This window comes from Bos javanicus, chromosome 1 (assembly GCF_032452875.1).
Source record: "Bos javanicus breed banteng chromosome 1, ARS-OSU_banteng_1.0, whole genome shotgun sequence".
Taxonomy (NCBI): Eukaryota; Metazoa; Chordata; class Mammalia; order Artiodactyla; family Bovidae; genus Bos; species Bos javanicus.
Window position 1 is genome coordinate 113,305,823 of NC_083868.1, and position 25,239 is coordinate 113,331,061.

At 36.6% G+C, this 25,239-nt stretch overlaps 2 protein-coding genes across 4 annotated transcripts in view; one reads left to right on the plus strand and one right to left on the minus strand.

Moving 5' to 3' along the window:
* DHX36 (DEAH-box helicase 36) overlaps positions 1–18,501 on the plus strand; it is a 47,555-nt gene extending 29,054 nt beyond the window's left edge. For both annotated transcript variants that reach the window (XM_061418024.1, XM_061418031.1), the window contains 9 exons: positions 62–160; positions 5,265–5,438; positions 5,588–5,674; positions 7,239–7,322; positions 10,134–10,233; positions 10,328–10,418; positions 13,330–13,450; positions 14,795–14,947; positions 15,244–18,501. In XM_061418024.1, the coding sequence (XP_061274008.1) occupies positions 62–160; positions 5,265–5,438; positions 5,588–5,674; positions 7,239–7,322; positions 10,134–10,233; positions 10,328–10,418; positions 13,330–13,450; positions 14,795–14,947; positions 15,244–15,429 (1,095 nt within the window). In that variant the 3' untranslated portion in view covers positions 15,430–18,501. The remainder of the gene's footprint in view (positions 1–61; positions 161–5,264; positions 5,439–5,587; positions 5,675–7,238; positions 7,323–10,133; positions 10,234–10,327; positions 10,419–13,329; positions 13,451–14,794; positions 14,948–15,243) is intronic.
* The window catches only part of ARHGEF26 (Rho guanine nucleotide exchange factor 26), a 149,354-nt gene continuing 140,203 nt past the window's right edge, over positions 16,089–25,239 (minus strand). Inside the window, exon 15 of one of the 2 annotated variants that reach the window (XM_061418062.1) lies at positions 16,089–16,153. In XM_061418062.1, coding sequence (XP_061274046.1) covers positions 16,095–16,153 — 59 coding nt within the window. In that variant the 3' untranslated portion in view covers positions 16,089–16,094. The remainder of the gene's footprint in view (positions 16,154–25,239) is intronic. The other variant, XM_061418053.1, reaches the window with a different exon arrangement.

Here is a 25,239-nt window from a genome sequence, read left to right on the forward strand (position 1 = left end):
TGGGGAAGACTAAACTCTATATCCATATATGACATGTTTAATTATATTTGTCTCTCCCCAGATTTTAAGACTAGGTGGAATTGCTCACTTTCTTAGTAGGCTAATGGATCCACCATCGAATGAAGCAGTGTTACTCTCCATAAAACACCTGATGGAACTGGTAAATTTGTTTTTTGTTTTTTAATAAATTCTAACTTAGATTTAGAGTGCTTAAGTAAAGCAAGCTAATTATAAAATTTACTCTTAATTATTGCAAAGTAGGACAATGAGTGTGTAGGACCAAATTGATTCCCTATTTGGCTGTTCAGCTTTAAGTATGAAATAAGTTATAAAATGATACTGTTGTGATTTACTTGTCATACTGGGCTCTTTCCACACAAGTTTTTTCATTGTAGGCATGACTTAAAATTACATATAATTTTGAAATCTTTCCATTTCAATCTTTTAAAACTTTGGAATCTTTCAGTTTCTTGTTTTGATCCTCTTCACTTGTATTGTTGAAAGGAATTTGGTTGCTGTATTCTTTCTGATTTTTATAGTGTTTTTATAGCTTTGTCAAATCTAAGCAACTTAATGACAGTATGGACATCTTATAAAGGCAGCTTTTCTATTTTTGAAGGAATACTAGCTCGTGACTTTTCCCCAGACTATATCCCACTACCTATCATTTTCTTAACAGCTTTTTCCCTTAGTTTATTTTATGAAGTCAGTGTTTTGAGGAACAGGTTTCACTGTCTTGCTGCTGCTAAGTCACTTCAGTTGTGTCCAACTCTGTGTGACCCCATAGACGGCAGCCCACCAGGCTCCCCCATCCCTGGGATTTTCCAGGCAAGAACACTGGAGTGGGTTGCCATTTCCTTCTCCAATGCATGAAAGTGAAAAGGGAAAGTGAAGTCGCTCCGTCGTGTCCGACTCTTCACGACCCCATGGACTGCAGCCTACCAGGCTCCTCCATCCATGGGTTTTTCCAGGCAAGAGTACTGGAATGGGGTGCCATTGCCTTCATTGTCTTAGGTGCCCACTTAGTTGGTAGCCGTCCCTATACAATACCACTTTGAGAAGCCACACGTGACTGGCTGCAAGTTCGTGCCCAAAGTAGAGAGAAAGAACAGAACTGTGCTGTCCAACTCAGTATCCACTAGCCACAGGTGACTATTTAAGTTTTGAATTAAATTACAAATTCAGTATCATGGTCATACTCACACATTTTAGAAATTGAATTAGACACATGCGGCTAGTGGTTACTGCATGAACGGTGCAGAAATGACACTCCATCAGTGCTGCAAGTTCTGTTGATCAGTGATGGGTTAGAGGATGCTGATGGGTGTATTTTACATATTTAAAAATATTTTTTTTGAGCCATCTATGTAGATAGTTTTGAGAATTTGGTCCATATGAAAACATTGAAATAAGCTTGTAATGTGAGTTGTTTAAATGAAAAGTATTATAACTGATCTGACCATTTTTGTTTGAATTGGGGTTAGATTTAGTGAGGTTGCTGATATTAGGGAACAGTATGGTTTTATTGACTTTAAAATTAAAGTCTTCCCCTCTGGATTTTTCTCTAATAGAACATAGCAATAGAGAGCTAGGTGGTGATCAGAGAATCAACTTATTTGTGGTAGAGACAGATGACCAGAGGACAGCTGGAGTCTGAAGCCAGAGTGGGATAACTTCCTTTCTCCTGACTGAATTTAAGAACCAGTCTTGACTGAGCCATTTACAAGCAACAAAATTGTGGAAAGTCCTGGGACATCCTTGCCAACAGTAGGGGCTGAAGCCTGCATTTTGAAAAAACTTTTTTATTATGCAATGCAGAATGTCCATCCAGGATAAAAGAGCAAAACAAAGCATTCAGCTTAATGATTTATTACAAAGTGAGCACTGTTATTTTTAATGATGTCAAGAAGTTAAGAACATCTCTGGGATACTAAAAGGCCACTGCCTACCCTCTCCCATCACTCCCTGAGTCTCAAAAATAACATCTATCATGACTGATGGTAGTCTCTCGCTTTTCTTGATGATTTTACCAACCAGAATACATCTCTATAAAGAGCTCAATTTAATTTGATCCTTTATAAACTTTACAGAAATCCACATGGGATGTTGGGAGTTTTGGAAGAATGGGGTTCTGAATTTTTTCAGTGAACATTGTGAAATTCATGTGCATTACTGCTTTTAGCTGTGTATAGTTCATTCGTTTTCATTTCTTTATATGGCTACTGGAAGGTATTTTTGGTTGTTGTTTAATCAATAAGTTGTGTCCACCAGTTTTGTGACCCCATGAACTGCAGCCCACCGGGCTCCTCTGTCCCTGGCTTTTCCCAGGAGGGAGTACTGGAGTGGCTTGCCATTTCCCTTCTCCAGGGGACTGAACCTGCATCTCCTGAATAGGCAGGTGGATTCTTCACCACTTAGCCACCTGGGGCTTCTGGTGGCTCAGACGGTAAAGAATCTGCCTTCAATGCAGGAGACCCAGATCTGATCCCTGGGTCGGGAAGATCTTTTGGAGAAGGGAATGGCTACCCACTCCAGTATTCTTTACTGGAGAATTCCGTAGAAGAGCCTGATGGAGCCCATGGGGTTGCAAAAGAGTCCAACACAACTGAGCGACTAACACTCACACTTTCACTTGGGAAGCCCCAAAGGCATTTTACTTATTTCCAATTTGAAGGAATTACATACACTGGTATGAATATTCTTCAGTATTTATTGTTTCTCAGTGTACATGTTTAAGTGTTTCTCATAGGTATACGTGTAGGAGTGAATTCAGTAGGTAATGCCCAACCATTTTCCAAAGTTGTCAGACTACTTACATTCCTACCAGGGCCAGTGGTAGGTTGGTATTCTCATTGCTCTATAGCATCACCAACCTATAGTCTTTAATTGTAAGCATGTTGATAGGTATGTTGTAGTTTAATAGTTTTAATTTGCATTACAGTGAGTGCCATTGAATTTGTATGCAGCTTTTCATGCTTCCAGCCCATTTGGATAGTCTCATTTGTAAATTTCTGGTGCCAGTTTTTGTGTTATGTCATAGGAGGTCATTATATATACTTTTTGTATACTATTGATCTGAGCCTTTTGTCAGTTGTATATTGCATATGTTTGTATTTTTACCTTATCACTTTTTACTTGTTTTTTTGTGAACAAATTCCTAATTTTAAAGTGAAATATATATCAGTTTTTTCTTTATTGTTACTGCTTTTTATCCTTTGATGAGTCTTTATCTACTCCAGGGTGATAATACTGTTTTCAGTTTTTCTTCTTCACACTTAGAAATATAATGCACGTGCAATTGATGTGTGCGTGTCTGTGTGTGTAGGCGAGGTAAGAATCAGTTTTTAGATATGTGGAACAGTTGGCTGAAACTGTGAGAAAAAAGTTTATCCTTTTTCTTCTCTTTGTTCTGCAGTGTTGTCATCGATCAAGTGTCTATGGGTTTGTCTATTTGTAGGCTCTGCTTTATTCTATTGATGTATATTTTTCTTGAGCGGGTATCACACTGTCTTAGTTACAATATTGAGTCTTAACCAAGCAAGAACATGCTCTTTCCCATTGATTGAGTTATTTAATCTCTTGGTATTTCAGCATTTTCTGTGTATCTTACAACTCTTTAAGAGATTGATATCTTCTTGATTAATGGTATTTTTGGATTTTATTCAAACTTCAAAATTTTGCATTTTCTTGTGTCTGCTATATAGAAATCAAGTTGGTTTTGAATGTTGACCTTGTTTTCATTAATGCTGTGAAACCCACTTATTCTGATAACTGTATGTAGATTTTTTTTGCATACAGTCACATCTATAAATAATTAGAATTTTATTTATTTCCAGCTGTCATCCAGGATCCTTAGTACAATATTGTGCAGAAGTGATATGATAGTATATGTTTTTATCTTCTTATTCTCAAAGGAAAAGCTATCAGTAATTCATTGAGCATGTTCTTTGAAGATTTTTTTGTAGAAACTCAAGGAAGATTCTGTTCTTAGTTTATTAGATTTTTATTATGCATGGATAATTTTATTATGTTCGGTTTTATCAAATAACCTTTTCTTCCTCTACTGAGATTATCCAGTTATGCTGCTTTTTATGTTTAATTTGTAATGTATTGAATTACATCAGTTTTTCAAATGTTAAACCAACTCTCATTCCTGAAAGAAACCTAACTTGCTGTGATTCAATTTGCCATTGTTTTAAGTTTCTCATGTATAAGGTTATTTAGCTTCCCTTTCTCCAGATGTCCCTGTGAAGCAGGTACCAAGATTATGCTAAACTCAGAAAACAAGCTTGAAAGTTTTTTTTTCCCCCTAGTCTCTGAAAGAGTTTTTGTAAGATTAAGGTAATTTCTTTCATAAACTTTTAGTAGAGCTCAACCTTGGCTGTGTTCCGTGTTGTACAGTACATCCCTGGGTCTGTCCTACACAGTGCATTAGTTTGTGCCTCTAATTCCCCTACCCCTGTAACAAACTACCAGTGGGTTGGCGGAGCAGTACGAGTTCTATCGTTTGCTGTTTTTGTTGTTGTTCAGATTTTGTCATTTTGAATGTGTACAGGACATTGTATTTACAGAGATCTTTGTGGATAAAAACTTGGAACTTGGGGTGATAATTTCTTCCAGAGAGGATTTATGTTGCCTTCTCTGGGAAAAGATGCTCCAGTGTTGTTCACCTCTGTAGACTTCTTTCTGTCTCCAATTACTGTACTTGTAATTTTTGTAATTCTTTTGTAAAAGACTTTTGTAATTCTTCTGTCAGTGTCTTCAGGCAACTTTTCTAGCTGTGCTCAGCGTGATGATTGGATCACATTACCTAGGGAATCAGAGCAGAAGTCACCCCCATTTTGGAGGATTCTAGATAAATCTTTTATCTCTTGCCCTGCTGTTGGTTTCATGTCTCCTAAAGTACTGTAATTGACGGGCTGGGCATTATATACTCCAAGTATATGTTTTGTCTTTTGGTTTCCCCGCCCCCAACAACTCTTGTACTTAGTGATTTTCTTTATCTTATTGAATGCTGGCTAATACATTATTTCTCATTTTTCTTCTAACATTTATAGTAAAGCTGAATTGTGAGTTAATTTTATTTTTGTTTGTTTAAGTTTCTAACCTTTGCTGACCTCAAAACTAATGTTTTGATGACGAGAACTAAAGCTGAACAATATAAGGGCATTTGGACATGAGTGGCCTGTCACTTTTTTTTTTTAAGCAAACTAAAATATGATGCTTTACAATGTCTGTTTTAAACATAAACTCTTACTTTACAGAATGCTCTGGATAAACAAGAAGAATTGACACCTCTTGGAGTTCACTTGGCACGATTACCAGTTGAGCCACACATTGGGAAAATGATTCTTTTTGGAGCTCTGTTCTGTTGCTTAGACCCGGTACTCACCATTGCTGCTAGTCTCAGCTTCAAAGATCCCTTTGTGATTCCACTGGTAAGAAGTATACAAATACAAAGCTAGGTTTTTCTTTTCTTTTTTTTTTTTTACAGGGTAGTTATTTGCTTAGATACACTTTTTATTAGAATGCCATTCTCCTTTATATACCATCAGAGCAATTTAAGCTGCCTTCATCTGTTTTTAAGGGAAAAGAAAAGGTCGCAGATGCAAGAAGAAAGGAATTGGCAAAGGATACTAAAAGTGACCACCTGACTGTCGTGAATGCATTTAAGGTAAAATGGACATATTTTCAATTTAAATTTTTAAAATATGTTATAGTTATCAGGAATAAGTTAAATTAGTGAAAATGTTTAAAATTAGGTGAACATTTGAAAAAAATTATATACTTTCCCATTTTGTGATAGTGCATTATTACATTTTCCCTTTTGGAAAAAAGTCTGATTTCTTTGTGTTTTGATAACAGAACAAGTGAACAATTTATTTATTTATTTATTTTTCATTTTATTTTTAAACTTTACATATTGTATTGGTTCTGCCATATATTGAAATGAATCCGCCACAGGCATACATGTGTTCCCCATCCTGAACCCTCCTCCCTCCCCATACCATCCCTCTGGGTCGTCCCAATGCACCAGCCCCAAGCATCCAGTATCGTGCATCGAATCTGGACTGGCGACTTGTTTCATATATGATATTATACATAGTTCAATGCCATTCTCCCAAATCATCCCACCCTCGCCCTCTCCCACAGAGTCCAAAAGACTGTTCTATACATCAGTGTCTCTTTTGCTGTCTCGTATACAGGGTTATTGTTACCATCTTTCTAAATTCCATATATATGCATTAGTATACTGTATTGGTGTTTTTCTTTCTGGCTTACTTCACTCTGTAGAATAGGCTCCAGTTTCATCCACCTCATTAGAACTGATTCAAATGTATCCTTTTTTAATGGCTGAGTAATACCCCATTGTGTATATGTACCACAGCTTTCTTTATCCATTCATCTGCTGATGAACATCTAGGTTGCTTCCATGTCCTGGCTATTATAAACAGTGCCGCAATGAACATTGGGGTACATGTGTCTCATACACACTGAGGAAACAATTTATTTTACAACATTATTTGCTATTATTCATTTCCATCTTTGTCTTATTCACATTTATGACAGAAGGTTCTTTCCTGTTCATTAATAAACTATGCCTGTATTCAGATTTAACATTTTGATAGAGAATGATAATCATGTATACTCTTTAAGAAAGAGAGATGTTTTCTCTTACAGCCAGGCTTTCCTGAGGATAAACATGCCTCATCCATCTTTGCAACATTTAAGTGTAATTTGGGGTATGGAGACAGCATCTTTTTATTGTAGTTCTAGACTCAGTTTCCTGTTATGGGATTGTTTATGTATTTTTTTTGTTCCTTTGAGCTAATGCAGTATTTTTTCACCCCATCGTCCTTCCTTTTCTAACTTAAAGCAAAACATACTTGTGAAGGTGAAAATATATAATAGCGTTGAAATTTGTCTAACAGGGTGTTCTTTTTGATTAGTACATCATGTGCACAATGGTGCTATTTTATGTAAATGAATAGTACATTCCTTTATAACTTGCTCTTGTGTAGAGAAAGGTCTGTAAATTCAGTTTTGGATACCTCTTAATGACTAGGATCATGGGGAGTTCACGTTTTTGTAGTTTGTTATTTTTTAAATTATTTGGGTTTTTTTTACAGAGAAAATTAAAAATCAGAAGGTAAACATTATTACTAAAATAAAGACAAACTAGTAAGTAAGCTTTACTTTGGGGGAGAAAATGAATACTTTATTTCTTTGCCCCCTAGGGATGGGAAAAAGCTAAACAACGTGGTTTCAGATATGAAAAAGACTATTGCTGGGAATATTTTCTATCTTCAAACACATTGCAGGTAATGATGAGTGTTTTGAAGTAATTCATATATATATTAGATTAGGGGATATATGTATCCATTCTGTATAGTCAGCTCTATACCAAAAAGTTAATTGTGAGTTTGTCTTGTGAAGTTGAATCATACAAAATCGTAGAAGAGACTATTAAATCAGCTGCAGTAGCACAAGAAAAAGATGTAAAGCATAATAAAATAATGGCTAAGAAAAGAAACAAGTCCAGAGTTTAGCAAGAAAACACAGAAGCTCGTTTACTCTTTCTGCACCCATCCTTTAGTTGCCATTTTGAGGATTTGTTCTAAAATTTTCATTGATACTTCTAAAATCTGTTTTAAACTCAAATAGGGCAAGTATCTCTTTTTAAACTTTAGATAGGTATTTTTATCCTGAACTGACTTAGTGTAGTGAGAAAACACTATTGGAGACATTTGTGAAACAGAAGAAAGTAAACAATTAAGGCAAATGCAACATCAGACATTGCACTGAACTAGAGAAGTGATCTCAAGCCAGCAGGCGTAGGAATATCCACACCTTTTCAGCTATGTGGCATGAACTCTGGTAATGGACATTTAGCAGATCTACAAGGGAGTAAAGAATCCAGAATCCAGCATATTTAATTAAACTTGCCCAAACATTAACGGAATTAAAAGAAGGGTAATGACAATTCTGAAAGATTCTACAGCCAATGGATAAAAGAAGGGAACCTGGCATATCTCAGCAGAAAATACAACTGTTTCATAGTTAGGAACAGTTGAAGAATGCAGTTTCAGTAAAAGGTAAGAAAATAAACCAGTAAAAGGAATGAAAAGACTGCTGAGCCAAGAAGACAAATTGAAGGCCATAGCATCATAAGGAACAAAATGGGCAATCTTTTAAAACAAAATATTACCCAGAAGGAAGGCTTGAGATAATCACAGCCTGTATATGCAGCCATGAAAGAAAAAAAATAAAGCAATAAGTAAAAAGCTCATAAACAGGAGGATAGCATTGATCTATCATGAAGGTAACAGGTGTCTCTTTATAGAAAATCCAGGAGTAATTGAATATGTATTCAGAGATATATGTAAGAACATGTCCCTTGAGTAGGAAAAAATGAAGTGAACTACAGTACGAAAAGATAGTTAAATCCAAGTGTTATTTGAGAATACTATATTCTGTCAAGATATTCAAGTATAAAGAAAAATGACAGACATTCAAGAAAGCATTTGAAATAGACACTCATGAGCTGACCTTGAAAAACTTAATGAGAGTAAAATGCTGCGTATTAAGAGGTGAATCAAAAAGAATATAGGAATGGAGAATACATGCTGAGTATACATTGAAATTATTTAAATATGGAAAAATGCAAAATGGTATTGAGAATTATGGATATAGAAAAAAAGGTATTGTCCTGAACAATATAAAATAATGGTGATAGAAATCAGGAGGTGACCTGGTGATTCAGTTGTAAGAGAAATTAGGTAGGAAAACTAAAGTCACACAATTCGTAGAAAGGATACATATTTTAAAATAACTTGGGACTTCCCTGGCAGTCCAGTGGTTAAGACTCTGAGCTCCCAATGCAGGGGACCCTGGGTCAGGGAACTAGACCCCACATGATACAACAGCAAGATCCTGCATGCCACAACCAAGACCTGGCACAGCCAAATAAATAAATTTTTTTTAATGACTATGTTTCATAATCTATTTAAGCTCACAAGCCTTCTTTATTAAATATCTCTTACGATCATAAAAATGTTACATTCATCTAATTCAGTTTTGTTTAATTGCCTTAAATTGAACTAAGATTAAATGCTTTTATTAAAACAGCTTCTGTACTGTTACCGTAGTTAAGATGGCATTTTTTTCCAATTCTGACGAGTATCTGCATTATTGCTTATTTAATGATATTTGTGATGATATTGAGATTAGGGAAGTCTTTTGCACTTTCCTATATTATTTGAATGCTTTTTATAACAAAGCATGTATTATTTTACTCATGGTCGTTTTCTTAAAAACAAGAAACAGGCCCTAAGCTTTTGAACCAGGATGTAATGGTAGTTAGTTCTCAGTAGTACATATGTGCGGAGAAGGCAATGGCACCCCAGTCCAGCACTCTTGCCTGGAAAATCCCATGGGCGGAGGAGCCTGGTAGGCTGCAGTCCATGGGGTTGCTAAGAGTCGGGCATGACTGAACGACTTCACTTTCACTTTTCACTTTCATGCATTGGAGATGGAAATGGCAACCCACTCCAGTGTTCTTGCCTGGAGAATCCCAGGGACGGGGAGCCTGGTGGGCTGCCGTCTATGGGGTCGCACAGAGTCAGACATGACTGAAGTGACTTAGCAGTACATATGTGAATGTTATTTTACTGTATGCTTTTCTGTATTTTTTTTTCCCCCAAAATATGGGGTGGAGAGCAATTTTGAAAATTAGTCTTTTTGCTGAATAAAGTAATTCTGAAACATCAGTTGTTACTCCCTACAGCAGCCAAGCCTTTTCTATAGAAGATAGGACGATAAATATTTTCAACTTAATATCCACATGGTTTCTCTGGCAGCTGCTCATCTTTGCCATTGTAATGCAAAAGCAGCCAAAGATAATACGTAGACAAGTGGGTGTGGCTTTGTTTCAATAAAACCCTGTTGACAGAAACAGATTTTTATAAATTTGTAGTTAACTATCCCCTGCTGCAAAACATCACATTTTTGCAAGAGTATTTTATAAAGCAGGGAAAGCTCACCATGAAATTTATTTATGAGTGCACACTTTATAACCCCTATAGATTTGTGTGAAAGGTGTTCTAGTTCTGTTTGTTACCATTGCTCCCTAGATGCTGCATAACATGAAAGGGCAGTTTGCTGAGCATCTTCTTGGAGCTGGATTTGTAAGCAGTAGAAATCCTCAAGATCCAGAATCTAATATAAATTCAGGTACAGCAGGAAATACAGTGTAAATAACTTGCTGCTGTTGTCGGTTGTATCAGTAGTTTACTTTTTTTTCCCTCTCCCTTCCTACCCCAAATAGATAATGAGAAGATAATTAAAGCTGTCATCTGTGCTGGTTTATATCCCAAAGTTGCTAAAATCCGGCTAAATTTGGGTAAAAAAAGAAAAATGTAAGCATTGAAGATTATTATAATTACTTGTTCTCTCAAACTTTTGAAATCATCTACTATAACACGGCTTGTATTGTACATTTGTTCTTACTTGTAATAGGTCCCTGTTCTTTACTTTGGCTATTTAAGGGAAGGCAAACTGTTTACGGTAGATACCATTGTCCCTCACTGCACATCCCGAAGTCTGTTCCTTTGTCACCCAGTATTCACAAAGAATATTAGTAATGCCAGTGTAAATGTGCTTCCCTGGTGGCTCAGATGGTAAAGAATCCTCCTGCAGTGTGGGAGACCTGGATTTGATCCCTGGGTTGGGAAGATCCCTGGAAGAGGGCGTGGAAACCCACCCCAGTATTCTTGCCTCAAGAATCCCCATGGACAAAGGAGCCTGGTGGGCTACAGTGTATGGGGTCACAAAGAATCGGACACAACTGAACGACTAAGCACATAAATATGAGAACAGTAAGCCAGCTGTTAAAAAGCAGTGGCTCAGTGGAACTTGCTTTGGAGTAGATTATGCTTCAGGATTTTTTTTTTTTCCTTTCTTATGAAACAGATAATCTTGTACTTTAGCTCTTTGGATGAAATTGTGAGGGTTTTACCTATTTTGAGAAATAAAGTATAGCTTTAAATATAGGTCCACATAGAGTCAGCCTCAATGGTAATTGGAGACAACAATAAGGCATATTTTTGCCCAGTAAGCTAACTCATTCTATTGAAAAAAGAAAAACTGAAAGTCAGATATGGCTTGTAGTATGTGAATTGGTGCCAGACTTTTGGAAGACACTTTAGAATTAGGTATCAGCAGTCATTAAAATAGTCACTGGCCCAGTGGTTTCATATGTTCTAAGGAAGTCATTCCAAATGTTTTTTGCCAAGTATATTGTAAGCAACATAGATGTCTCATAGCAGTGGGAAAATTATGGTTTTATAAGACCTTATTGTATGGCATTTCTGTTAGGTGTAAAAAAAAATCATTGTATATTGACATAAAATATTTGAACTAATGTTCGGTGAAAGAGTTGGTTGTTCTATACACATGAAAAATATAGACCTCAGAGGTAGCCTAAAGTGCAGTCATTGTTCTAGTGCAGTGGTTCTCAGCATGGGTAATTTTTCCTTCCCAGGGACATTTGACAATTTCTGCAGACATTGTGGTTTTATAACTGGAGACGCATGTGTTACTGGCATCTAGCACATAGAGGCCAGGGGTGCTGTTAAGCATTCCACAGTGCACAAGACAGTCCCCCATAACAAGGAACTCAGCAGTTAAGAGTGCAGATGTTGAGAAGTCTATAATGTTGTACCTGAGAATAGGGTAACATGAATGTTAATCATTGTGATTGGATTATTCACATTTTAAGTGATCTGAGTATTTTTTGACTTCAGTACTTTTTCAAATTCTTCTTCATATATATCCCTAAAATGTACAGGTAGCTTGACATGTTACAGGTAGCTTAAATGTTTGAAATAACATTTTGTATATCCCTCTGCCATCCTGGGAAGACTTGAAAAAATGTATCAATGGTTCTCTTTGGATTGATGCTTTGTTTTGTAAACGTGCAGGGGTCAGCACATTTTGGCATACTGGCTAAAAAACATCTTTGTGTAAATTTTTGTTGGAAGACAGCCTTGCCTATTCTCTGCCTGCTTACTAGCTACATTAGCAGAGTTGAGTAGTTGTGACAGAATGCCCCCAAAGCCTATAAAATACTTTGTCTCTGGTCCCATATAGAAAAAGTTTGCCAAATCTGCGGTTCTAGTGATGTAGGGTTGCAGGATGACATTGGTTAAATTGACTGTGTGGTGAGGAAAAATAATTGATTTTATTCTAAATAATGGCTTATGACTATGGTTGATAATTTTATGGATCCCTAAAACCATGAAAAAGATACCCTCAAAAACAGAGGAGGGATTAATGGATTAACCCTTTATAATGTAATTACCAATGATTATATTACAATACTATCTCATATCTCCTTGTTGAATAATATTAACTAAAGACTCCTACAGATTGAGGTGAAATCTTTAACTATCAAGGCAAAGACCCCCTAAGAATGGAGAGACTGTACTGGAGCTGTGTATGTTTATTTCAAGTATTCCTGTTTTGAAATGGGGCTGGAGGTTCAGTGAGTGTGAGGCCATTTAAAACATATTTTAGAACAGGTTTTTAAAAATCAGAACTACGTTTTAAACAAAATTCTCCGTTTTTTAATTTTACTTGTCTGGGTGTGTAACCTGTGGATTTTTTTTTTAATTGATCATTTCAGTTATTCCGTAAATTGAGGGTGGTTTATCAGTCCTTGGGGTCACGAAGAGTCGACACGACTGAGTGACTTCACTTTCACTTTTCACTTTCATGCATTGGAGATGGAAATGGCAACCCACTCCAGTGTTTCTTGCCTGGAGAATCCCAGGGACGGGGGGAGCCTGGTGGGCTGCTGTCTATGGGGTTGCACAGAGTCGGACACGACTGAAGCGACTTAGCAGTAGCAGTAGCAGCAGTATCAGTATCATGGTTTATCAGTATTATGATTTACAGTAAAATGTACAGACTGTTCTCTTGGTCTGATTCACTTAGAATTCTCTCAGGTATTTATTTCATTCTTTATCTTTTAATGGTGTATATATATAAACATAATGAGGGAATATTTTGTCACTTTTCTAATATGTTGAGTAATTATACCTATAAGAGGATTTGTTTTATGATTTAGAGTGTTCATATTTATCTGATACTTTTCCATGTCTTATTAAAATAAAAATTCTCTTTCCTTAAATATAAGTTTGGAAATATATAATGCAGAAATAAGCTAAACTCATCTGGAGTTTCTTTTGATTCTGGGATGGTTTGGAGTTCTCCAGAGTGTTGTTTTTTTGTTTTTTTTTTTAAACTACATTTTAACTTTTTTTAAAGGGTGAAAGTTTACACAAAAACTGATGGAGTAGTTGCTATTCATCCTAAATCTGTTAATGTGGAACAAACTGAGTTTAACTACAACTGGCTTATCTATCACCTGAAGATGAGGACAAGTAGTGTAAGTGAATGTATAAAATAGCCATGGATCTGAATAACAGTCTGTGTGTTTAAAATTGTTTAGTTTTCATAATTACAAACAAACTTGTTTTCTTAAAGAAATTTTTTTTTTTTTATTGGCGGATAATTGCTTTACAGTGTTTGGTGGTCTCTGCCGTACATCAGCGTAAATCAACTATAATTATGTATGTATACCCCCTTCCCGCCATTCCATCCCTCTAGGGCATCGCAGCGCGCCAGGCTGTGTTATATAGCAGCTTCCCACTAGTTACCTGTTTTATATTTGGTAGTGTATATATGGCAATGCTACTTTCTCAGTTTGTCCTGGCCTCTCTTCCCCCAACTGTGTCCATGAGTCTGTTCTCTACATCTGCATCTCTATTTCTTCTCTGTAAGTAGGTTCATCAGTACTATTTTTTTTAGATTCCATATATATGTGTTAATATATGATACTTGTTTTTCTCTTTTTGACTGACTTCATTCTGTGTAACAGGCTGTTGGTTCATGCACCTTACCACAGTTGACTCAAATTCATTCCTTATTATGACTGAGTCTTATTCCATTGTATGTATGTGCCACAGCTTCTTTATCCACTCACCTGTGGATGGACATCTAGGTTGCTTTGTCCTAGCTATTGTGAACAGTGCTGCAGTGAACATTGGGGTACATGTGTCTTTTTGAATTGTGGTTTTCTCAGGTTATAAATGCCCGGTAGTGGGATTGCTGGGTCATCCGGTAGTTTTATTCCTAAGTTTATTAAGGAATATCCTAAAAATTTTTTTTTTCCGACAAGACTTACAATGTCCTCAAGCAAATAACCTGTACTTTTAATATGTGCAAATCTGTTGTAATGGATCTTTCTATTTTAATTAACAGAAGGTTATTTGATTTTCATAATTTTCTTTCAGAACCTATTTTTCAAGAAATACTGACATTTTATGGTATATAGGAGTTCAGTGTGTGAAGAATTTTATTGACTTGTCAATATAACTTATAAATACTGCTCAGAATATTAAGTGGGAATTTTGTTAATATATAAATAAAAAGAACTTCAGCTACATTATTGTTTTGGTTTTATCACTTAGAAAAATACTTTGTTTCCAGAATAGTGCTATTGATTGAATTGAAACAAAAATATAAAACTCCTTTGTTGTCTGAAGTAATGAAAAATGACTTGTTTAAAATTATATGTATTTTAAAATTAGTCTGTATTTTCACTGACAGGATAATAATACCTGTTTTAGAAGAAAAACACTAATTGATACTAGTGATTTTACTGGATTAGCGTGACAATAATCCTTTCTGACTCCTTGACTGTATTAACTTGCCTTACTTTTCATTATAGATATACTTGTATGACTGCACAGAAGTTTCCCCGTACTGTCTCTTGTTCTTTGGAGGTGATATATCCATCCAGAAAGATAATGATCAGGAAACTATTGCTGTAGATGAGTGGATAATCTTTCAGTCTCCAGCAAGAATTGCCCATCTTGTTAAGGTGACTGACTTTACATGATTGTCTTTGATTCTGCATGCAAGTTAGTATACAGTCTTGTGTTTTTGTTTATCCAAGTGTTGTACATGTTACATTAAATATTCCTTGCTTTATTTCAACAGATGAAATTGTGTTGAGAAATCGATTTATAGTTTTTCTGAATTGGTTTTTGAGATAGTTACAAATGAATAGCTAATAGCTTATGAAATTTCTTGTACCATATCAAGTCACTTTTATTTATTACACTGTTTGATAGTACATCTGCCTTCATTGAATGTGTATACTTTTTGCAACTTCAGGAATTAAGAAAGGAACTAGATATCCTTCTGCAAGAGAAGATTGAAAGTCCCCATCCTGTAGACTGGAAGGACACTAAATCAAGAGACTGTGCAGTACTCTCAGCTATTATAGACTTGATCAAAACACAAGAAAAAGCAACTCCCAGGAACTTGCCACCACGTTTCCAGGATGGATATTACAGCTGACAGGTTTTCTCTGGTGCCCTGAAAAGCCAATTTTACAGCCATCTTCCATCACGGTTTAACTTTGGGCCAGATGCCAAACCCTAGGACATGAATAATTTAATGTGTAATAAGGTAGAAACCTTTAGTAGGTAGTAAAGACTTAATGTGCATGAATTAACAGTTGTCTGTAGCTACTATAAATACACCATATATAGCAGTAAGTTCTCTGATCATACACTCTTATTGTGGTCATGTCCACATTTTGAGAATATTCCTTTTATGTACTTCGAATGTTGTACCACTTGAGAACGTCCATTGTTATGAAATATTAATCTTTCTGCCCTTAATGACTGAGTATAGAATCAGTAAAACTAGAATGATTAGCCAAAAAGCAGTGTCAAATAAGAATTTCAGTACATCCACATTTTTTCTAATGAAACTTCTATCAGAAGTTAATTAATTTGTTGTAATAAAGTCCAGTATGTAATAAAATGTACAGTGTATAAATCTCAGCTAGCTTTTTGGCTTGGTTTCTGCATCTCCACCTTTCCCTTGGTTTGTTTGATTTTTTTTTTAATCTTTTCAGAATATATTTTTATCCTTTTTATATCACCCTGTGCAGCATAATGTAGCAATAGAGAGCATGAGTCTAGAGCCTGACCACCTAAGTTCAAATTTTAGCACTGTCACTTACCCTGGATCTTAGGCAAATTACTTGGCTTCTCTCTGTTCCCATTTTCTTTATCTGTAAAATACAGATAACAGTTGTGAGAATTAAATACCTTGTTATATGTAAAGTGCATAGCTTAGTATCTGGCACGTATTGGGTACTCACTAAATGGTAGTTATGTCCTCACTTAACGGTAGTTACTCGTCCATGAAACTTTTTGTTAATGATCCATTAGGTTACACTTCTTTTCCTCATGCTCTGAGTGCTATTTTATACTCTTAGCCAGTGGTAGCTAGTCTGACATGTACTGTGCAGCCCTGTCAGATTTAGACAAATACAAATACTGTCCTTTGTCAAACAGCCTTTTTGTCCTTCCCTTCCTGTTTGCTTGTCCATGTGTCCCCTCCTCTGTGCAGCCTTGTTCCCAGAGATGTTGGACCCTCTTCCCCAAGGGTGAGTCATGCTTGGTCTAAGCCAATCATGCATGGTCTTCTCCTTATAAGTAACTCTTGAGGCATGCATATGTGGACCTGTCCTGTCTGATGTCCGCTGAGAAGAGGGCTGCACTGGGGGCATCTGAGAAAGATCTTCCTCACTAATACTTTGAGGAGGAAATTCTGCAGTCCTCCTTTGGACATTATTTTGGCTGTATTTGGCACTTAAAACTGCTATAGCCATCTTAGAATCACTAGGTTGGCTCAGCAGGCAGGTGGAAATCAGCCTTGTCCTTGATAACACCAGTGAGCTGTTGAATTATCCAACTGTGCAACTGCCCTGCACATTGACTTACTCTGATGACAGTAAACCCTTTATTGTTTTAATTAGCCACTTTTAGTAGAAAGCGTGGTAAGTGCAACACCTGACTATCCATCATTGAGTGTTTGCTGAGGCTTCTATCTCTATCATTTATTTTGTGATCCTAACAGGTTGACCTTTATATCTGAGAAAAGATGTAAAAGTTGTAGTATTGGAAATACTGTAAAAAGACAAACCTTGGAAGAACACCCTGGTATACACAGATTTTGTTGTGCCTTCCAAAGAAGCCGGGGAAAAGGAGTATCATATGATGACTGTGATGATCTTAATAGCACTGCTTCAGGTAGTGCTCCCATTTTGGGGAATGTATGTCAACCTATCATTTCCTCCTTAGGGTCCTGAATATTTTTGTGTTCTAAGTCCATTCTCTTGGCCAGTATCCCCAAAGTGATTTGTCTCTCACTGAATTCTTATTCTGCGTCATATTGTGGCATGTTAGTTTTGGCCCTAAACTCAAGGTGATAATTAGGTACTATTTGTTCTATTAGAATGTTTTTATGTTTGTGGTTTTTTTTTTTCTTTTACTATACAGTTTAAATTCAGTTATTTGGCCAAAATGGTCTTTGCAGAAAGCAGTTAAAAAAGATTACTTGTTAATTAGTTCTGTGTTCACAGACCAATATTTAGTCTCCACAAATGGGGAAGATGTTCCTGAAGGACTGTTTAACAGATGAGCTATTTAGAGAGGTCAAAGGACTTACTTATCACCTCTAATTTTAATGTCTTCTCTGCAATCAAGATGGAAATTTTAACTGATGGTGCTATTTATGTTTTTTGTTTACAGAATAGGATGTAACTTAGTGACAAATGTATTCCATGTCTTAGCATTATCTGTTATTTGTTAGTTTTAAAGAATAAGACATTAAGAAGAAAAATCTGTTTGGCTCACCATTCTGATACCAAGGATAACTCTTGGAAAAAATAACTCTGAAACAGAAACTTATGAGAGGAAAAGGCACTGAATAATCTTTTTTTAAAAAAAGTCTTTGAAAAGTGAATCTATATAACACCTTCATAATCATTAACTTGGGCAAAAGCTCTAGACGCATTTGTACCAATTATTGCAAGTGATTTTCTCTTCTTCATTTTTAAAACAAAGTCCACCCTACAAGTTTGAATAATAAGAGAGTTGTAGGAGGAATTTATGTACTCTATTGCCCAAAGTAAATGGTAATCCTTCTGCTCTTGAGCTCTAGTTTGTGTATATATAAGTAATTGTGATCATGTAGTATAATCATATTTATAATATACTAATTGTTTTTACATGGCATTTTTATTCCGATTTTAAAAATAAATATTCATTATAGAATATTTGAAAATTCAACATATAAAAAATGTTACTGTTACATACTTTTTTAATAAGCTTGAAGATATTATTTTAATAAAGTTACCCAAGTATAATTCTGTTAATTTTGTCAAATGTTTTAAGTCGTAATTGTTACCCTGATACGGAATATTCCTGTCACCTAAAAATGTCCTTTGTTTCCCTTGCAGTCAGTCCCCTGCTCCCACTTTCACCCATTGGAAACCATTGATCTGCTTTTGGTCACTAGAAAATTCAAAAGTTTTGCCTTTTCTAGAATTTCAAATAAATGGAACAATATATAGTCTTCTGTGTTCGGCTCTTTCAGTTAATAAAAAATGCTTTTGAGATACTTATGTTGCTAAATGTATCAGAAGTTAGATCCTTTTTATTGTTTAGTAGTATTTAGTAGTAGTGTTTGTTACACTGTAGCTTGTTTTATTTTGTTTAGGATTCATTTTTGTCTTTATTTATGGCTGCACTGGGTCTTAGTTGCTGCGTCCGGGCTTTTCTGTAGTTGCATTGAGCAGGGCCTGCTCTGTGGTTGCAGAGCACAGGGTTCTCATTGCAGTAGTTTCTTGTAGCAGAACACAGGCTCTAGGCACGCAGGCTTCAGTAGCTGCAGCTCATGGGCCTTGTTGTTCCACAGCATGTGTTTTCTTTCCACACCAGAGATTGAACCTGCATTGGCAGGTTATTTCTTTACCACGGAGCCACCAGGGAAGCCCATCACAGCTTGTTTATTGATTCACCAGTTGATGGACCTTTGTGAGTTATCTTTAATTTTTTTTTTTTGCTGTTATAAGTAAAGTTATTTTTATATGTATACAGGTCTGTGTGTAGACAGATAACTTGCATGTCTCTGGGATAAGTACCTATGGTTAGGATTGCTGTGTTATATTGTATTTATAAGAAATCGCCAAACTGACTTCCACAGTAAGTGTTCCATTCTACACATCTACACTCCATATGTTATGATTCCAAGTGTTTAAAACCCTCACCAGTACTTGCCTTGAACGGTTGTGGAGTCTCATAGCCCACTGTGATTTTGTTTTGTATTTCTGTAATGATCGGTGATGAACATATTTCATGTACTTACTTGCTGTTTTCCTTGGTTGTCCTATATGTGTGTTCTGATCTGATTTTCCACCTCATGTTGTTAAGTAATTGGGACTTTAGGGATATTAGAGAGGAAGGATTATTCTCTGTGAATTTTAGAAGTGCAGAAAATTTAAAGCCATTGACCTGAATATGGCAAAATGTGCCATTCTTCACTGGCTAGTACAGTGGAAGGGTTAAGCCACTGTTACCAGGTGCCAGAAGAGAATTCAGAAGGAGCTGTCTTTTTTAAAGATGTGGCAAAAACACCACAAAGCAAGCAGCTACAACCTTAGAGAGGGGTTTCTCTTCTGGGCATCAGCAAATATAGGCATTTTTACAGCTGATGGAAATGCAAATAAATAGTCCTATGTGAACACTGGTGCAGCAGAACAAAATAGCACTAGAAACTACAGGGTTCAAAAGCGGATTTTCTCTGATCCCTGGGAACCATGCTATCCATGCAGAGTCCCTGAATCTTTAGTCTTAGTACCTTAACTGTTAAACTGAGAACAACCAGAGCAGCCTTCTGTGGGAGAGAAACACCAAGTTTAGAGGTCATGATGTCAAGAGGTTGCACATCCACCGTGAGGAAAAGAACAGGGCATAAGACAAAACTTTTCTTGTTTGGGTAAGAGATGGGCGTGAACGAAGACAGCTGATGCAGAAGCACTGCAGAACCAACCTTTAAGACTGCTTAGAGTTTTGGTAGTTTGTGGTTTTCAATGAACTGGCCCACTTTGTCAATGTTGTGGAATATATGTGAAGTTGAGTATCTTCTTACCAATATCTGTCAAATCTACCACAATATGTGGTCTTCCATTCCTGACATTGACAGTCTCTTTTTTTCGTCAGCTTGCTAAAAGGTGTATCAATTGTACTCGTCTTTTCAAAGAACTAGCTATTTGTTTCACTGATTTTCTATTTTCACTTTCATTGATTTCTATATATATATATGATTTCTATATCCTTTTTTCCTTCCTTCTGCTTGTGTTTACATTTCTAATTTCTTGAGGTGGCAGCTTAGATTTAAGTGTTTAGTGCCATAAATCCCTTTCTAAAACACTGCTTTAGCCCCAACATACATGTTTCAATGTCTCGTGCCATTCAATCAGTATATTTTTTATGTCCTCAATGTATTTCCCTCTTAACAGATTGAGTGTGCTGTTTAATTTTCAAGTGATTAAAGATTTCTCTGTGACATTTCTGTTAATTTCCAGTTTGGTTCTTTTATGGTAGTTGGAAAACAGTTCTTTTAATTATTTTTTTAAAATAATTTTATTTTTGACTGTGGTGGGTCTTGCTGCATGGGCTTTCCTCTAGTTGCAGGAGGTGGGGCTGCTCTCTGATTGCAGTGCACAGCCTTCTCTTGTGAAATTTGAGCTCTAGGGTGAGCAGGCTTCAGTAGTTGCAGCTGCCAGGCTTAGTTGCTCTGTGGCATGTGGGATTGAACTCTGCTGCATTGGCAGATGGATTCTTTACCTCTCAGGCACCAGGGAAACCCTGATTTCAATTCTTTTAAATTTGTCAAGTTTATTCCCCAGAGTGTGATCTATCTTGGTGAATGTTATATATCCGCATGAAAAGAAAGTATAACCTCCTGTTTCTGGGGTTCCCTAAGTTGATGTCAGTTAGGTCTCATTCCTTGATGTCGTTCAGTTCTATACCAATACCCACTGTACTGTGGATTTGTCTGTTTTCTCCCTTGAGTTGTTAGTTTTTGATCATGTATTTTGAAGCTCCAGTATTTGGTACTTACATACTTGGGGTTACATCTTTTTCACAGAATGACCCTTTTATTGTTAGGTAGTATTCTTTGTTCCTGGTAATTTGCTCTGCTTTATGTTCTAGTGTAGCTCCTCCAGATTTCTTTTGATTGGCATTTGCTTGATACTACCTTTTTTCCATTCATTTACTCTATACTTACCGTTATAATTGCATTTGAACTGTTTCCAAAAGTTGACAGCATATAGTTAGGTCACTTTTAAAATCTGTCAGTATCTCCCTTTTAATTAATATATTTATATCACTTAGATTTTCTGTGTGCCATTTTGTTTTTTGGTTCTCTCTTCGTTCCTCTCTTTGCTTTTTCTTGCCTTCCTATGGTTAGTTACCTGACAGTTTATTTAGTATTCCACTTTACCTTGTCTGTTGTTCATCAGCATATCTCTGTAAAGTTTTTGCTTGCTCTGTGGATTACAGTGGACTTCCCAAGTGGCTCAGCAGTTTAAAAAAAAAATCCCTCTGCAATGCAGGTGATAACGGGTTCGATCTCTGGGTCAGGAAGATCAGCTGGAGGAGAAAATGGCAACCCACTCCAGTATTCTTGCTAGGAAAATCCCATGGGCAGAGGAGCCTGGTGGGCCACAGTCTGTAGGGTTGCAAAGAGTTGGACACAACTGAGCACATGATTATAGTATACATGTATTGCTTTAGTTTTTCCTAAATATTTAGTTTTCCCAAACGAACTGTTAGTGAAGGTAGCTCAGTTGTGTCCAACTCTTTGTGACCCCATGGACTATACTGTTCATGAAATTCTCCAGGCCAGAATACTGGAGTGGGTAGCCTTTCCCTTCTCCAGGGGGGGTCTTCCCAACCCAGGGATCAAACCCAGGTCCCCTGCATTGAAGGAGGAACTGTTTAAAGACTATATTTTTAAGAGAAATCTAAGGTTTACAGGAAAACTGATCAAACTGTATACTTTTACTCCCTTTTAACTTCCCCTATTATTAGCATTTTAGTACATTTGTTACAATGGATGAGCCAACATTAATGCATTATTAACTAAAATCCATGGTTTCCATTAGGGCTCATTCTCGGTATTGTATATTTGAACAAATGTATGGTGACATATATTCACCATGACTTAACCATGCAGAATACTTTCACTACCCTGAAAAAAGTCCTCTGTGCTCCACTTAATCCTCCTTTCTTCTCCCTGAACCCCTAGCTCTCATGGATCCTTTTATTGTCTCCATGGTTTTGCCTTTTTGAAAATGTTACATACTTGGAGTCATTTAATGTATAGCTTTTTCACATTGGCAACTCTTCCTTACTAATAAGCATTTAAGGTCCTTTCATATCTTTATGGCTTGCTAGCACATTTATTGCTGGTTAATATCCCATTGTCTGGATGTACCACAGTTTATCTGTTCATCTATTGAAGATTATCTTGGTTGCTTCCAACTTTGGCCATTGTAAATAATGCTGAGATAATTTTTGTGTAGATATTTCTGCGGACATAGTTTTCAACTCATTTGGTTAAGTATCACGGAATGTGATTGCTGCATCGTATGGTAAGTGTTTAGCCCTCTAAGAAACTGCCAAACTGTCTCCCATTGGCTTTTGCATTCCCACCAGCAGTGAATGCCCCGAGTCCTCACCTGTATTTGGTATTGTCAGAATTTTAGTCATTCTCTCATTTTAATATTGTAGTTGCATAATAATATATGATCTTGAACATCTTTTTCATATGCTCATTTGCTATCTATGTATCTTTGAGTTTTCCATATTTTTGCCCATTTTTAATTGGGTTTTCTAATTATTTAGTTTTAAGAGTCCTTTGTATACTTCAGATGCTAATCCTTTACCCAGATTTTTTTCAAGATTTTTTCTGTGGATTGTTTTTTCATTCTCCTTTTAATGAAATTCACCTTACCAGTTTTTTCTTTCATTGATCATGTCTTTGGTGTTTAAGAAGTCATCTCCAAACCCAAAATCACCCTGACTTTCCCCTGTATTATTTTTTAGGAGTTTTACACTTTTACATCTTAAAAAGTTTCCAAATAAATGGATAGTTCTTAATTTTTGTTACTGATTTCCAATTTAACTATTTTATAATCAGAAACCATTCTGTATAACTTCAGTCCTTTAAAATTTGTTGAAACTTGTCTTACAATTCAGGAAATAGTCAAATTTAAATATTCTACCTGTGCATTAATGTATGTGCTGAAATTGTTGCAGCATGTCCTAGAAAAGCCTATTATTTCCATCTTATACACTTTCATTGATTTTTATCTATTTTTTATACTTTTTATTTTTCACATCAAATGAGACAGCTATGTTAAAGTCTCAAGCTGTGACTTTGGACTTAAGTTATATTTTTGCTTTTACTTATGTTGAGAACATATCATTGCATGCTAAGTCACTTCAGTCGTGTCCGACTCTGCGACCCCATGGACTGTAGCCCGCCAGGCTCCTCTGTCCATGGGTTTCTCCAGGCAAGAATACCAGAGTGGGTTGCCTTTTCCTTCTCCCAACATATCAGTGGAAGAATATATATTTAAAATTGTTACATAATATCTTCCTGGCTAAATGAAACTTTATGTAGGCTGTATCCCTAGTCATACGTTTTATTTTACAGATGGTTGTATCTTGACATAGCCACAGGTAGTGAATGTTACCATGTTCTGCCCAAACCTCCGTTAGGAACTGCCAGCAACCAACAGCTTTTGCTCATCAGCCATGTACAGGAATTGTCCTTGGCTGAAGGAAGTCGTCTCAGCCAAAGGCATGTCCCCTTTCTGGACACAGCCAGCATCCTTTGTTAAGAACAAAATTGCCAAGACCCACCCCCTTGCCAAAGCCCCTCTTTCTCCTCTCCTCTGAGACTCCAGGTAAATCTTTGCACTCACCACCTGTCCTCTCCATGCTTCCCTGTGGGTTTCTTCTAGCCTCTCTTCCAGTTCTCCAATAGCTTTTAACTGTCAAATCTGACATTAAACCTACTTCCATAATTTCTAGTTTTTTCTTTCTTTTCTGTCACTTCTTGTGGTTAATTATTTATTGCTTTTTGAAGTTTGGCTTTATCTCCATGTTTAAGCATGCTCAATCATGTCCAACTTTTCGCTACCCTATGTTGTAGCCTGCTAGGCTCCTCTGAGGTTTTTTTTTTTTTTGCTTAAACTTTCATTTGAGAATTTGTTTTTTGGAAATAATTGAGAACTAAGATGATGGTAGCTTTCTTCAGAATGAGGTTTTGTTTCCTCTGAAGGACCTTGGTATGCCATAATCCCAAAAAGTGAAGCTTGAGATTCTTGAGTTTACTCTCCAGAGTAAGCCCTTTGGGGACCACACCCACAAAAAGGAAGCGGTGGTAGGTACTGTGGCCTGTGTTACTTAGCGCATGGAGGATGGGCTAAAGAGGAAGGTGCATCTTGCTACTCCAGAGATGATACTCCGTATCATGCAACAGAGATGCCTTTATACCTCCTATCACACAGCTCTGTTTTAGCTGCAAAGACTGCTGGAAAACTAGCATTTTAAGGTGTTGTAAAGAGTGTTGCAGACAGAATCCTAAGACAAGCCCCATGATCTCTGCTTCCTAGGTGTTGACATCTCCAATTAGGTTTACTGCATGGCCAAATAATTACGCAGATCTAATTAAGGTCCCAAATCAGCTGAATTTGAGTTCATAAGGGAGATTTTTCTGAGGGTCTAATAACATGAGTTTTAAAAAAGTTTTCTCCAGCTGGTAGCATAAGATGAGAGAGATTCCACGTGTGAGAAGGACTGAACATGCCACTGCTGCCTTGAAGGTAGAAAGAGCCACACGGCAAGGCAGTCTAGTCCCTGGAAGCGGTGAGCACTGGCCCACCTGCCCTCCCTCCAGCAGCCAGCAAGGAAACGGGCTCCACACAGCAATCACAAGGAATGGAACTCGGCAAGTAATGGGTAGGAGCTGCAAAGCAGTCAGGCCACCGCTGTGATTCCCGTCTTACGAGACTAAATGCAGAGAATTCAGCCAAGCCATCCTAAACTTCTTACGTTAGAACTGAGAAACCATAAAGGAATGTTATTTTAAGCCACTGAGTTTGTGGAAATAATAGTCATTCTTTGTCTTCCACCAAGATTCACAAAGGGGTAAAATGTCCCAAGTACAAAGGTTCAGATACTGGGTGGCCAAAGTGAACAATAAGGTGTTTATTCCAAGGGTTAATAACTG